Source organism: Falco naumanni, chromosome 1 (assembly GCF_017639655.2).
Source record: "Falco naumanni isolate bFalNau1 chromosome 1, bFalNau1.pat, whole genome shotgun sequence".
Taxonomy (NCBI): domain Eukaryota; kingdom Metazoa; phylum Chordata; class Aves; order Falconiformes; family Falconidae; genus Falco; species Falco naumanni.
The window spans coordinates 49,565,626-49,579,687 of NC_054054.1; the positions used below are offsets into that span (position 1 = coordinate 49,565,626).

General features: G+C 37.8%; 1 protein-coding gene across 5 annotated transcripts in view; it reads left to right on the forward strand.

Annotated features, from left to right (window-relative positions):
- ACOX3 (acyl-CoA oxidase 3, pristanoyl) overlaps positions 1-14,062 on the forward strand; it is a 36,561-nt gene that overhangs the window by 7,272 nt on the left and 15,227 nt on the right. For all 5 annotated transcript variants that reach the window (XM_040593183.1, XM_040593204.1, XM_040593194.1 and 2 more), the window contains 5 exons: positions 756-845; positions 2,466-2,609; positions 3,436-3,524; positions 13,090-13,186; positions 13,606-13,788. In XM_040593183.1, the coding sequence (XP_040449117.1) occupies positions 756-845; positions 2,466-2,609; positions 3,436-3,524; positions 13,090-13,186; positions 13,606-13,788 (603 nt within the window). The remainder of the gene's footprint in view (positions 1-755; positions 846-2,465; positions 2,610-3,435; positions 3,525-13,089; positions 13,187-13,605; positions 13,789-14,062) is intronic.

Genomic DNA, 14,062 nt, shown 5'->3' on the forward strand with positions numbered 1-14,062 from the left:
TTTTCTGAAATTGCATATTTATCTGTCTGCTCATAGACAACAATATACTACTGCATAGTTCTGATTGGCTGTCCCATGCTGAAGATCAGGATGAATTCTTTTAATGATTCTCAGTCTAAGCAAAAGCCTTAGGATATGTATTTTCAGAATTATTTTGCCTGAGGCTTCAGGGTTTGGTTTTGGATTTTTTGTTTGTTTGTTTGTTTTTATTTTGTCTTGCTTTTCAAAGGTTTGTTACTGGAAAGTGTGTACTAGAGAACCAGTCTACGGTAAGGGGCTGTAGCATGCACACTTCAGTGTGGCTTCAAGCAGGCAGTGTTCCTAAATGCTGCTGAGAACCAAGTGTATCAATACATTGATCTGATATATATTTATCCCCTTCAATAATGTAGGCTGTTTGTAATTTTAAAAATAAACAGGCTCATTCTGTTTTCCACCTAAGTTTGGGAGTTCCCAGAATGGCTTGTAATGCAAGTAGACTTGATGATTTTCACTACACAACAGTTCTTTCAACCCAGGCAGCTGAAAACTTAGTGAATGTAGTAAACTGTACCTGCCTGAATGAGTCAGCCATCATAAAATACCTGTTATTCAACTGTAGGCATGTAACTCTAGCCTTAGGGTTACATTTTATTGTTTTTTTGCAATTGCAAGTTACTTTCCAACAGCTGAATTTGCAATCGTCCAGAAATCTTAGAGTTTTAGTTGCTGTAGTAGAAGTGGTCTTGAATTGTGCCTTATATCTCCTTATTTAGATTTTTGGATGTTTCGCTCTGACTGAACTCAGCCATGGAACTAATACCAAAGGCATACGGACTACTGCCACATTTGATCGTAGCACTCAGGTTAGTCCTTAATGCACAGGAATAATTTTGACACTGCTAAGCTCTGTTACTTACTAACAGGACAGAATGATTCAGGGATTTCTTTGATTAAGAAGAAAGAATCAAGTTAAACTCCAAATGCGAAATGTAAAAAGAAACAAACCACCAAAGATTTACATTATTGTAAATATTTGCAATTTCTGTTTTCTTGCTCTCTCTTCTGGTTGTGTGATAACTATAGCAGCCGCCTTCTTTGTTGTGTCTCTTAAGGAATAGTTGGATGTGCATATTAAATTGTCTTTTGTCTTCAAACGTGAAGACTTTTTATATAAAAGTGAGGATTATTTCCTGAGGATGAGAAAAAGAAATATAAACAAGACATAACAAGACTATCGGAGAGACCCAAAGAAAATGACAAGAAACTTCTTTTTCCATTCGGATGGTGCTTACTGTTAATAATTTGTTTTCTGAAATCAACTCTACTGCACAAACAAATTCATTGTCCTAACGTTTTTTTTCAGTAAATTAATAGAACTCATCATAGTTTTACATTGAGGGAGAAAACGAGAGGAGGCCAATAGAACTTTCTCTCTCTCTGTCATCTACATGCTTTGATTTATGCCAAGTTGAATTTAAAATGTGTTATTTAACGTCCCAAGAAGGTAGCCTCATCATCTCCCCCAAAGACTGTGGCATTTTATTGCACTGTATTATACAGAACTAAGTGCTGTTACTGACAACAAACAGTGTCACATCATGAAGTAGCTTCAAAAGAATGACAAATGAGATCATAGATTTGAAACATAAGATTTTATATTCTTCAGTAGGACAACATTTCAGTCTGCATTTTTTCATATACAAGCAATTCAGTGAGCATTTATGCAACATGGACAATCAGATCCCTTTACAGAAAAGAAACTCAACAAAAGTTCTGAGATTGGCAGCATGAAAAGTTCCATTTAAATAAATTGAGTTTTAGGCTGGTGGTGAGTGCACAGCAGTAAAAGTGACTGAAATGACTAAATCTTTGTTAAGACCATGAAGTTCTGAGTTCAGATTTTTTTTTACATCCAGAAAGAACACTATGTGGAATCCAAAAATCTGAATGCTGAAGCTATGTCTAAATTTCAGGGTACGTGTATTCTTCAGAATTCCCACTACTCATGGTCCCGCAGTTGTCCAAACTGGGAAGTGTGCTGCCTTTCACACTGTCAACCAGGCTTCCATTCCATACAAACTGTGCAAGATGAGGTGGTCCCTGCATAAGTTTCATCCCTCACAGCTGAAACAGCCCCACAGTCCCTCACATGGTTGCACAGCTCAGCTTAACCTAAGATCTAGGAAATGCCTCTTGAGTCCATCACTTTGCTTTGCTTTTTTAACTGCCTAAGTGAGCAATTAAAAGGCTGAATTTCACGCTTTACAATGAAATAATGAACCTTTTCAGCTCTGAATTTTTCCTAGCTACACGTATTTTCTCCAAAGCTGAACACAGTAACAGAGACCTCAGCAAATCTAACTCTGGCAGCTAATAGATGTTTTCAAAACATTACCATGGTCATGGAAAAAAAAAAAAAAGAAAATAGCCATGTGTTGATTTTTATGATTTACTTAATATGCTCCTTTCTTTCCTGGCTACAGGAATTTATTATCCATACTCCAGACTTTGAAGCTGCAAAGTTCTGGGTTGGTAATATGGGGAAACATGCCACTCATGCAGTTGTGTATGCCCAGCTCTATACTCCTGATGGACAGTGCCAAGGATTACATTCCTTTATTGTGCAGGTAGGGTAGGAATACTGCTAATATTTTTTTTTCTTCTGGGAGGAGTGGGTTCAAATTGAAGACTTTCTATTATGCTATTATTTATGTCAGATCAGCGGATTCTTTAATTAATGCCTTCAACATTTAATGGCAGTTGTAACAAGTGTACTGTTTTTAAATGTTCACTGATTTTGTGATGGTTGTACGGCCAGTTGTTATACTGTCAGTTCTCTGCAAAAAATTCTGAAAAATACAAGAGCTGAGAAGCCTCCAGATTATCATGCTACCTATATATTTAGAACTAACCTTTGCTATATGAAGTCCTGAAAGTCTTGGATGAGGCCTAAGATGATTTGTGACTGCCAATACTGCAGGCTGGTCTGCCTGAAATCTGCAAGCTTCTACTACAGAGATCAGTTTATAAGATTAAAGGCATCAGAAAATATGGCAATGCAGTAGAGGAAGCTGTACATAGTAAAATTAACTAGTTGCAGACTGAACAGGATTTATTAATAAATCAGGGAATATCTCAAAGCTGATCGTTACATAAAAGTTCCATTGATTCCTGTTATGTCTGTGTACACCTGAAGAAGGTTTCAATGCTAGTTTGATGGGAGCAGTCACCAGTGTCAAGGCTTATTTAACACAGTGATGTAATTAGTGTCGTATTACCAAAGTAATTTTCATTAAGGGATCTATGTCCTGAATGAGAGGATACATATGTACAAGTTGTATCCAGGATCATGTGCTTTTAAAAAACAGAGAGCTTTCTTTAGCGTTAACAAGTTCAACAAATAACTTCCATTTTTCCACAACTGAAATAATGTTTTGTGCCACTTCTATGCAGATTCGAGACACAAAAACTCTCCTACCAATGCCAGGTGTGATGGTAGGTGACATAGGAAAGAAACTTGGGCAGAATGGGTTGGATAATGGGTAAGTCAATCCATGTGAAGGAGGAAATGTTCTAGACTATATCACACTGTAGTAGTGTAAATATCCATCCATGTTAGTTCTGTCTTCTGAGGTATTTGCTAGTGGTTTTAAGTTGTTAGTATTTGTAAAAAAAACTATTGAAAAATCCTTAATTTCAGTATTTTCTATCTGAATAACCATAGTCTTTCTACTTCTCTCACTTTTTAGAATATAAAGTGCCATGGATACTCTGTGAATATCCCCAAGCATTCTTGCAGTCATAGACTCAGTGACAATAATAATGAAAAAAAAAAACCACCTAAAAAAATCCATTAAGTTCTGAGTAAAGAACTTAATCAGCCTCTCCACCCATCTGGGTGTAAGCTCTTAATAATTTCGTCTGTCAATTTCCAGCCCACAGGAAGGCTGATGCAGGTCCACAGACAAGGTTTATTGTTGGTAAAGATGTAAAATTAATGAGACCCAGTAGAGAAACTAGGTATCTTGTTTAAACCATGGGATTTCTGGACTAGTCCTGTTCACTGCAGAAGAGAAGGAGAATGATAGTTATTTTCTTATTGTATCCTCTGTGTACAGTTGAAATAAAAAGTGTGTGGGCTCCATTTTTGAGATGTGGGCTTCAGTGTCCTTACTGTGTGTCTGCATTATTAACCAAAGCGTCTGGTGGGGAGGAAAGACAGTGAGGCAATTGAGGTATAGATTTCTACATTAAAACAACCATTATGTAAAAATAACTGTATCATTTACATAGCTCTGTGTAAAGACAGACCTAAAATAGTAAGGGGGGGGGGGGGGGGGGGGGGGGATATCAATCCCTCAAATGTACCTCTTTCTGTTGATCCACTTCATTAGAGAGAGAGATGCTGTCACGTATAACACACCATTGCAGTAAAGAAGTATAGAAATCCTAAAGTGTCCTGCTTTCAAAGTGCTGTCAAAAGCCACCTTTTCCTGGCTTTCCAGAAGATTGTCGGTCCTCTGTAGTTTGTTGTCTGTATCAGCCTCCTCCTGATGTCCCAAACAGCCTGCAGTGGCAAAAATCGCACTGACTTTTATGTTTACGTAGCTCATTCTCATTGATTCTCTGTTGCCTGAAGACAAATGAAATAAAGAACAAAAATGTATAAAAGTAATTTTTATAGAGGAAATGTGTGAGGAAATGCCTGGGAAAGAAGAGGGTTTGGACGTTGGTTTTGGTGGGTTTTGCCTCCATCTGCATTACAAACTAGTAGCCGCCAGATGGCACAGCAACATGGGCCTAAATAATCTAAATGTAATTCAGCTTCACATTTCTGTAGAAAAACTCAAATTCTGCTGTTCGTTCTTAGTTTGCAGCATAGTTTTATGTGACACGCAAGGAGGGAGAAGAGTGTCCTTGTCGCAAAACATCAAAATGCACATAATTTTAAAATCGATTTATCCTTTGATTTAGTGGGAAAAAACAGAGCATTTCTTAAAATATCGGTAATAACTGAATAATCTGAAATGAGAACACACATAATACACTGTAAGTAAGAGATACCAATGACTTCCCATCTTAATGTCAGATGGAGTCCCTTATCTTACTTACGACATCACATGTCATTTAAAGCAATCATAGGGCATTCTGATCTTTTTGTTTACACTGCATATGCTGCTTTAAAGGAAATTATTATTTTCTGGTAACAGCAGTGCCTGAGGAGCCCAAATCATGGATCTAGATGTCTTAAGTATGGTTTAAAACAGTCTCTGCACTAGAAAGCTTAAGACAGCACATTCAGATTAAGCTAGAGGGGCAAAGATGCCCAAGGTTACCAGTAGATACCCTTCATTCAGCTGAAAAGTCTAGGAGCCTATGTTCCTGTTATACCTCAGTTGTTTTCTTTGAGGGGTCTGAGACTAGATGCCAATGTTGTTCACAAGAACCAGAGAACTAGTTTTGCCTTTGCCACCTCCCTGCTCACACTGAGCTGTCAAAAATGTCAGGCCTTATACACGTTGCTTCTCAGAGGTACACGAAGGCCTGGATGGGGACTGGAGAGGAAGTGGCTTCATAGCTCTGCATTTGTTTGCAGAGACAACAAGCTGTGCTACTCTAGAAAATGGACTGTTGGTTGCATGATCTGCAAAATGCCAAGATTCACAAGGAGATGTCTCACCAGACACTGCCTTGTCAAGGTGTTCTCTGAAGCAGTTTAGTAATCTTATATCCTAGCTTATCCCAAAGAAAGCACAGCCAGCAGTATAGAAGCCTGTTGTATGTGGTGACGAGAAAACATTCCATTGTGCTGTGACTGCCAGTGTTAATCTAGATCTACTACATGCTTTGCCAGTTCTTGGAATGTATGTGTGAAGTCTGATTCAACTACCATAGACACTTAGTAAATCAGATGTATTTCCATGTAGTTACACTCAGGATAAATGGTCACAGTGCAGATCAGAGCCTGACATCTCTGGCAGAGATGTCATATTTTGTTCCTGTACTTCAATACGTTTATCCTACTAATATTCAGTATGGGTACAGAGAGTTAAGCTTCTGAACCCTTATGAAGGACACGGGGAAGAAATTCCAGAGCTTCAATGGAAAATGGCATTGATTTATGCTATGCAAGAGAACAGAGTAGGTGACTGTAGTTGTCCCTTCTGGCTTTGGAAACCAATTAATCTCTTGAGTCATTTGGCTGAAGGCTGGTTTCCTGCTAATGCAGGGTGTAATGTTTACAGTAACAGAAAGAATTTCAGAAGTAATGTGGGAATTTTTGCAGTGTAAATCCAGTTGCTTAGTCTTCTCCTTCCAAATCTGTCTTTCCAAATAATTCTTAGAGCTTCATAATTGGAATGTCTAAAAATCATATGGGTTTTGCAAATCTTTGCAACTTCAGCTACCCTGACAAAAAAGACAAAATCACTTTAAAACATTTCAAAATATTTTTTTTTTTTTATTTACAATAATTTGTGTAATCAATACATAAAGGGTTAGAAATAGAACTCCTATTTTTTGTTACTGGCTTTGTGTTTTGTTACCGAACAATAAATCAGACTGCCACCAGGGGATGCAAGTGCTTCAGTCTTTATTTTTACCATAAAAAAGTCCACCTGTTGCTAGTGCTCTGGCAGTCTTTGATATTTGCTGTTCACTGAAGTCCCAATATGGAAGTAGCTGAGGCAAAAAACAACCACTGAAAAAACTCTGGGTATTTGGGAGCCAGGGGCTTTTCAGTAAAATGTATGGCAGGCATAAGAGGATGGACATAAAGCAAGAGCTTGGGTAAGTGCTAATACACATTTCTGTTTCTTCCCTTTGGGTTTTGGGGTTTTTTTTGTCTACCTTGGCTAATGTAACATTATAAAAATTACTTATTACTGCAGTGCATGTCAGTAAATGATTGCCACTGATTGGTGATGAACCAATTTAATGTCCAATTTAATGTAACTAGCAGAAAATTGTTGCTTTCCCCACTCCAGAAATGGAAATGATACCCAACTGAATCTGCATGGGGAAGTTTCAAAATGAGTTATAATTGTGTTTCTGAAGTGGAGCTTAACATGCCTGTCTTTGTAAAACATGTTCTGAGCTCATTCAGCTGTAGCCACTGATAACGTATATGCAGTTTGTTGAGCAGACAAAACCTATAAGGGAAAAAATAGTGAAATTAAACTAGCAAAGATAGCGCAAACCGCTGCCAGATAGAAAGATATTTATTTTAACTGAATTATTTCTGGGGGAGAAAAAAGTCTTTCTGGGGGAAGAATAATTGTTAACTGTAGCTAATTATAATGATGGTCTTCAGAAAACAAGTATTTTATTATCTGTTTAACAATGTTTCATGTACAATTAAAAATGTGATCAATCTCTCCATACATAAAACATGCAAAGACATTCAGCATGTTCGCTAGCAATTACTGAGGCCAGATTCAGTTCTCTAGATACTGAGAACAAAGCAAAACACCCAAGAAGAAATGGGTAAAGGGGATTTATTGGTCAGAAAAACAATAAATGGTGTAAAAGAAACCCTCCTGTAAAGATATTGCAAGTTCTGAAAGCCCTCACTACAGTTCCTTCCTTGTGTATTGGCAAAGATGGTGTACATCACACAACCTCCAAGCCTTTATGAATGACTTTTAAATGGTTCATTCATTTTTTTAGATTCGTTGCTATTTCAGTATCAGTTCTGCTACTGCTAGTTTAAGGGCAGAACAGATCAAAGTCCAGTTCTTCAAAGGGATTTTGTTTCCTAGTATTTATCATCTTAACTCTTAGATTTTGCAGTGGTTGCAGGTACTTCACTAGGAGGATAGGAGCTGTAATACATGGTTTAAGCCTACGTAGTCTTTGGAGCTTCATCTTACAGTCTGAAGCAGGAGTTCGGTGAAGATAATTTCCATACTCAGCTTCTTTGGTTGTTTGCTTCTACTCCCACACTGCCTTTTTCTTTGTGCCGGGACAGATATTTGTGTAGCTGAGGGGGGTGGTGGGGCTCAGCTAGGGAACTGGAACTGCTTGAAAACTAATCCCACAACCCCCCTCCCCCCCCCCCAAAAAAATTGGCTGCCTTCAACCAGATCATTTGTCAGGTCTGGTTCACTGCAAGGCCACAGAAGAGGCTGTTCCAGTACAGGGAAGGGGACAGTACAGGGATATGAATAAGAAAGCAAGTGCAGAAATCAGTCCTGCTTCACAAGTAAACAAGCTTATGGTTGTTTAATGTTTTTATTGTCCTGCAGCCTCTGACCAGAGTCACAAACAATTGCAATGGTAATGAAGCAGCTATGTAATACAAATAAATGTTAAAAATTCCTGTACGTCTACTTACATTATCTGAATACAGTATCATCAATACTTAAATGCTTGTGAACAGTGCCAGTGTCACAGTTAAACCTAGTATTTTGCAAGACCCATCTTGCATATTTCCAATTCCAGTCAAACTGATTTTTACAGTAGAATCATTGGTACTTCCCTGTTTTGCCCTCTCTACTTTGTTTCTACAGTCAAGGTTGGACACTATATGGGTACATACAGTGCTATGCACATTGCTAAGATGTAGTCACATTGCTGAAGAGTGCTGCCTTATCCTCTCATTTTTGTCACTCACATGTACCTCAAAACTGTAGCCATAGCCAGTTCACAGACAGGCACTTGATGGTGCTAATGGGGAAAGGTAGATTCCAGATCTGGTCATACATTTGTTTTACCACCCACGGAAATACAGCCTAGCATCTGCAGTGAACTTCGAACAACCTTTTTTCTCCCTTAGCAGAGTTCTGTGAGCTCTCAACAGTTGCAGGAGTTTGTCCATCCAGAACTACTTGCAAGACTGGCACTTAGCTTATAAGAACTTCAGGGTGAGTGGGTCTTTGTATGTCCATGAAGTCCATTAAGACAGGATTAGGAGGCCTATAAAATGCTATGTTGTGTTGTCATTGCTATTGAGCATTACTGTTACAGAGCCGAATTCTTAGATTAGAGCCTTGATTGTGGAAACTAGAGCTAATACACTGCCTTGCTGTTTTCCCCAGCTTTTCTGTTAACTCTTCTCAACTCTTAACCTTTCTGTGAGTTTCAGTCTGGAATCTGTGGCTGTTCTCTTTCCTTCTGCAAGTTTTTCACCAAACCTCTGAAGTGTTACGCTTCCCAAGGTTTACTGTATCCCATAAACAGCCATGAGATCACTTGACTCGCAGCCTTCCAATACCATTCACTAGCTTTCTGTTTCTGGCTGGAAGGATTGAAGGAATTGTCGCTGCACCATCTCTAACGTAGTCAATAACAAAAGCTGGCAGGAAAGGCATTTTACTGAGTCTGAAATTCAGCAAGTGTGTTTGAGCTATTTGTACTATAGGTAACAGCTTATTAATTTAGTACTGGCAAAAGGACCTTGTAGTTTTTCCAGCTGCTCCCTTTTTGTCAGCATTACTGCACACCAGATGAATTACTATTGCATGATTTAAAGTCAGTAAAATTAACTTTGCTTGAAATGTTCCCTAAACTACTGGCTGAAGAATCGAAACAAGAATGCTACTCTTGGAATTGCACTTCACTCTGCTTAGCTAATCTAGGTAGAAATCCATGTGGTACTTTTTTTTTTTTTTTTTTTAACCTGTGGACTATGTGATGCAAATTTGCACATTGCTGTAGAGCCCTATGATATGTATTTAAAGGGACAGCTATCTGTCTTTCTTGCTGAGAGGTCTTAATCTCAGTCACACTGTTTGCTATGCAGAAGAGGCCCTAAGCAGGGTAGGTTTCAAACCTATGGTCTTGTCATCACCATGTGAAATTTAGCCATTTTCCAAACTTGCTGGTACGTGATATCCCCATGACTGTGTATACAGTTCCATTATTGTAAGATATTTCTTCAATTCTGTAAGGAGATTTTTCCCCTAAATGCGTTGACAGATGTGGACCACGTCTATTTACTATGCTTTCTAGGCTAATAACTATTGGAAATGTGATCGTTGACTTCATTAAATCTTACTATTTATTTTTACTATGTTCCAGTGTCAAGCTCAAATTGGCCAGTATGTCTAACAATTTCAAATAGCAAGGTTCTTGGAGAATGAGCATAACAGCAATTGGAAATGATCTCATAAGGTCACTTAACTCCCAGGTCTTACAAGGTTCTGCTTTTATTTTCAACGGTGGTGCTTATATATATCTTATTTCTTTACACATGGGAATTTTTGGTTGATTTCTCATTGGTAGTTCTGTCTCTTTTGCTTCTTAAAGTGTCCGCTGTCTTATATGCATTTATTTTGATAGCAGCTTACAGAAAAAAAAGGAAATATATCTGTAGTAGACAGTATCAAGGGAAAAAATCTAAACTTTCAAAAACTTATTTGAACTAATTTTGATTTTAAGAAAAGAAATTGTTATATAATGATTGGAAATTTAGTATTCTGGTTCACTAGTTGTGAAAAAAATTATGATGGGTATACATGTGGTCTTTAATCAAAATAATTCTAAGTGATCTTCTATGTGGCACAGAATTAGTTACATTGCATTTGTGTCAGACAGATTATAATAAAACTTTAGACAAGATTTTTTGCTTTTCCCAACAAAAGACTTCCTCTAGATTTAACTATTTGGGATTGTATCGCAATAGGTGAAAGTAGGTAAAATTGTTTAGGTTATTTGGGGAGCTGTTTTGTTTGGCACACATCTGCCACATGTTCAATATTGGTAGACTTGAATTTCCAAAAATTAAGTTATTAGTATATAGATTCATATATTAGTAGATTTTAATTTTCTTTTTAAGAACTCTAGAGTTTCCAGCACATATCATTGTAAGTAATTTTTTACAACTGCACAGCTGTGCTGAATGAATTGAACTAATCACTACAGCGGAAAACACAAAAGGACAATTTACCATCTTGTGCATTGTCATTACTATCATGAAATCTTACCGTTCATCATACACGGGACTAAACATGTTCAGAATAATACGTATTTGCAAAGAGAAGGCCCAAGAGCTGGAGCCCTTTGAAATTTCTTCCTAATCTGTGCCCCAAAGATTATATCATCTCTCTGTTAGGTCAGCTCTTTCTTTAGTCTGGCTTTATGATTCCAGTTTTTATCACCCATTCCAAAGATTTTAAAAATAATATTTCATTGCTTTCTTCCCTGCAGCTTGTCCTACTGGGGAGGAATCCTTTATAAAAGTCCATGAACCTCCCTTACTTTCATCACTCAGATTCCTCCTTAAAATTCTCATTTGCTCTAAGGGCTTATAAAAAAATGCCAGTGCTTAGCTGCAAATGCACTGTGACTGACAGATACCGTATCAAGAAAGTATTTTTCAGTAGTTAGTGTCTGCCTTACTGTTTGTTTACACATTTGTAGCTTCTTGCTTTATTCTTGTATTGTAAACTCCTAGGAGGAAGCACCTTGTAGTTCTGTGGATTTACAGTAACTAGGGAGAGTGCTAAACTAGGGACCTAAACCTTGCCACACACGCTCTCATGTAATTAAAGCAATGAGTAGCAATAATTGAAAAGCTCAAGTTTTGTCTAACATGGATGCTATTGCTTAAAACTATTGGATTTGCTATTAGAGTTGTAGTTGTGATGGATTTTATTTGGGTTATAGGGAGCAGGGAATGTGGATTTAACCAAAAGATCCTTTGAATGAGGTTTCCTGTTTTCAGTGATTTGGAAAAAAGTATTAAAAGATATGGAAATCAGAATTTTGGGAATTCTGAATTTGTTCCTGTTACAAGGTAGTGTTGTCTCACTGAAGTTGGCACTTAATAAAGCACTTTTTAGCATCGTTAAGGCCAATAAGCAGCTGGTTCTTGGTTAGGATAGCATGCTTTTCCCTGTGGCTAAGTCTGAAAATACTGTGTATCTCTAAGGCTGAATAAATTCAACATGCAGATATGTTTCCTTGGAAACAACTCATAATTTTAAAGCACATGCAGCAAGGCAGCTCTTATGTAATTTATTAATGTGAAAGACCTGACTCTCGTGAGCCTTATTAAATAGATCAGCCTGTATTGGCAGGAAAAAGGAATTCGCTTTGATTACAAATACAGCTTTTCAAGTGCTATTAGATACTGAGATATTTGTGAGTGGAGCTGATATTGCTGCTGTTGTGCCAAGTTGTATTGCCCATTAGGGTGAAACAGTTCATACACTTTTTCCTGAAGAATATGAATACTTGGGATGTTCTCCCTATTCTAACAACTTACTACTTTTTTACTGCTAGGGTGCCACAATTTAGAAAAGGTTATCTTGCTCTTCCTTTTTGAGATACAACATTCAGGGAACAGAAATCCTAGTCTGAGTTTAAACAAAGGAAATTTTTCCATTCAGTTCCTTCTCAGGGCACTATTTCAGCTATGTCCTCATAAGGATTGCAGTGACATGAATGATCCTCACAGATCTGTATTTTAGACTCATAAATATATATAGTGTATTTATTCCAAAGCAGTCTCTAGACTGGACTGAAGAACACTTCAGTAAAACATGTATTTCAGCAGAAATGTTTGTGGCAGGGCATTATTAGGAGTCAGAATGGCCCTGATGGGTTCTAAACAGGAGAAGGAAGTTCATCTTCCCAAGCTTTTTGGTAGCTGAGGTATATCAGGCTAAGTAACTTACCTAAACTCACGGAGACAGAATTCAGTTAAGGTTTCTGGGCTGTTGGTGAAAGTGCCTGTCAAACCACCTCTGTATAAGGTCTCTAATAAGTAACTTTACCTGTCCCTTCCTTCAAACAGAATACATTGCTCATCTTCCCATAAGCTACTTACTTCTTTACTTGTGAAACTGCTGAAATGGTCTCCTATAGTCAATGAGGTGTTTGTTTTGGTTTTGTAAGCATCATCTTTTTCTTTTCTAAAAAAAGTTATAAGGAATTATTTCTCGTCTTGAATTTCCTCTGATGCCCTGAGTCTGAAAGCCCTTGTTCTCCCAGGCATACTCTCCTAAAACTACCTACCTGGCCTCATGGGCACTGTTTTCTGTTCACTGATATGCCTGACATCATTGTGCAATCACGTCTTTTTTGTGACCTTTTTTCTGTAACGTAGACACCTCAGACTATGTCAAGGTAGATTTTACATTGCTTGTGTATTTGTTTGAACAGATTTGCAATGTTCCACAATGTCAGGATACCTAAAGAAAACATCCTGAATATAGCTGGAGATGTCACAGCTGAGGGAAAGTACTCAAGTTCAGTCAAGGTATGAATGAAGGTTTTGTTTCCTTAATACACTTCATTAAATATACAAAGGTATAAGTAGGTTAAGAGATAAAGCATGGGCCTCTATAATGTTAGGAAGTACTAGATATCTGGACTTAAATAACACTTGAGGATTTCACATGAGATAGTCAGAATTCTGGTTTTTTACTTGCCTTTCAGAGATGTCTCAACTCACCTTACTGATTTTACTGACTTCTTGCTCTTTGCACTACGCCACTGATGCCAGAGTAGTTTAGAGAAACTTTTGCATCTTACCTGAACACCTTCTGAATGTGTCAAGAAAGAAAACTGTCTAATCCTCTCAGGGCTTCAGATCATGCTAACAATAGTTGTATCTTCACAGGGGATGTAAATGAAATGTTAGCCTCACCATTCAGTCTGTGCCTTTTATTCATTCAGGACGTTAAAGAGCGTTTTAGTGCAGCTCTGGGATCCTTGTCCACTGGCAGAATTCTGATCACAGCATTTTCCACGACCAATTTAAAGCTTGCGTTATCAATAGCCATTCGCTTCTCAGCAGCTCGCCGTCAGTTTGGACCAACTGATGGTGAAGAACTACCTGTTCTTGAATACCAAACACAGGTAAATACTTTGGAATTCACATCTATAGACTTTTATGTAATGAAACACAGATTCAGAGCTACTGCAGATCAAAATACCGATGCTGGATGTAGTGCCATTGTCTGTCATCTGAAGTGTGATTGTAGTGCAACTGTGGGGGTTCATTCCAACTCAGGACCTTCTTCTGGCATGATCTGGCTTTTAGAAAGACTGTCTTCTGTGCACACGTGAAAGTACTGCAGATGTAGAAACTAGTATTTGTTTTAAAATGTCAGTGCCTCTTTTGCTGCTATGC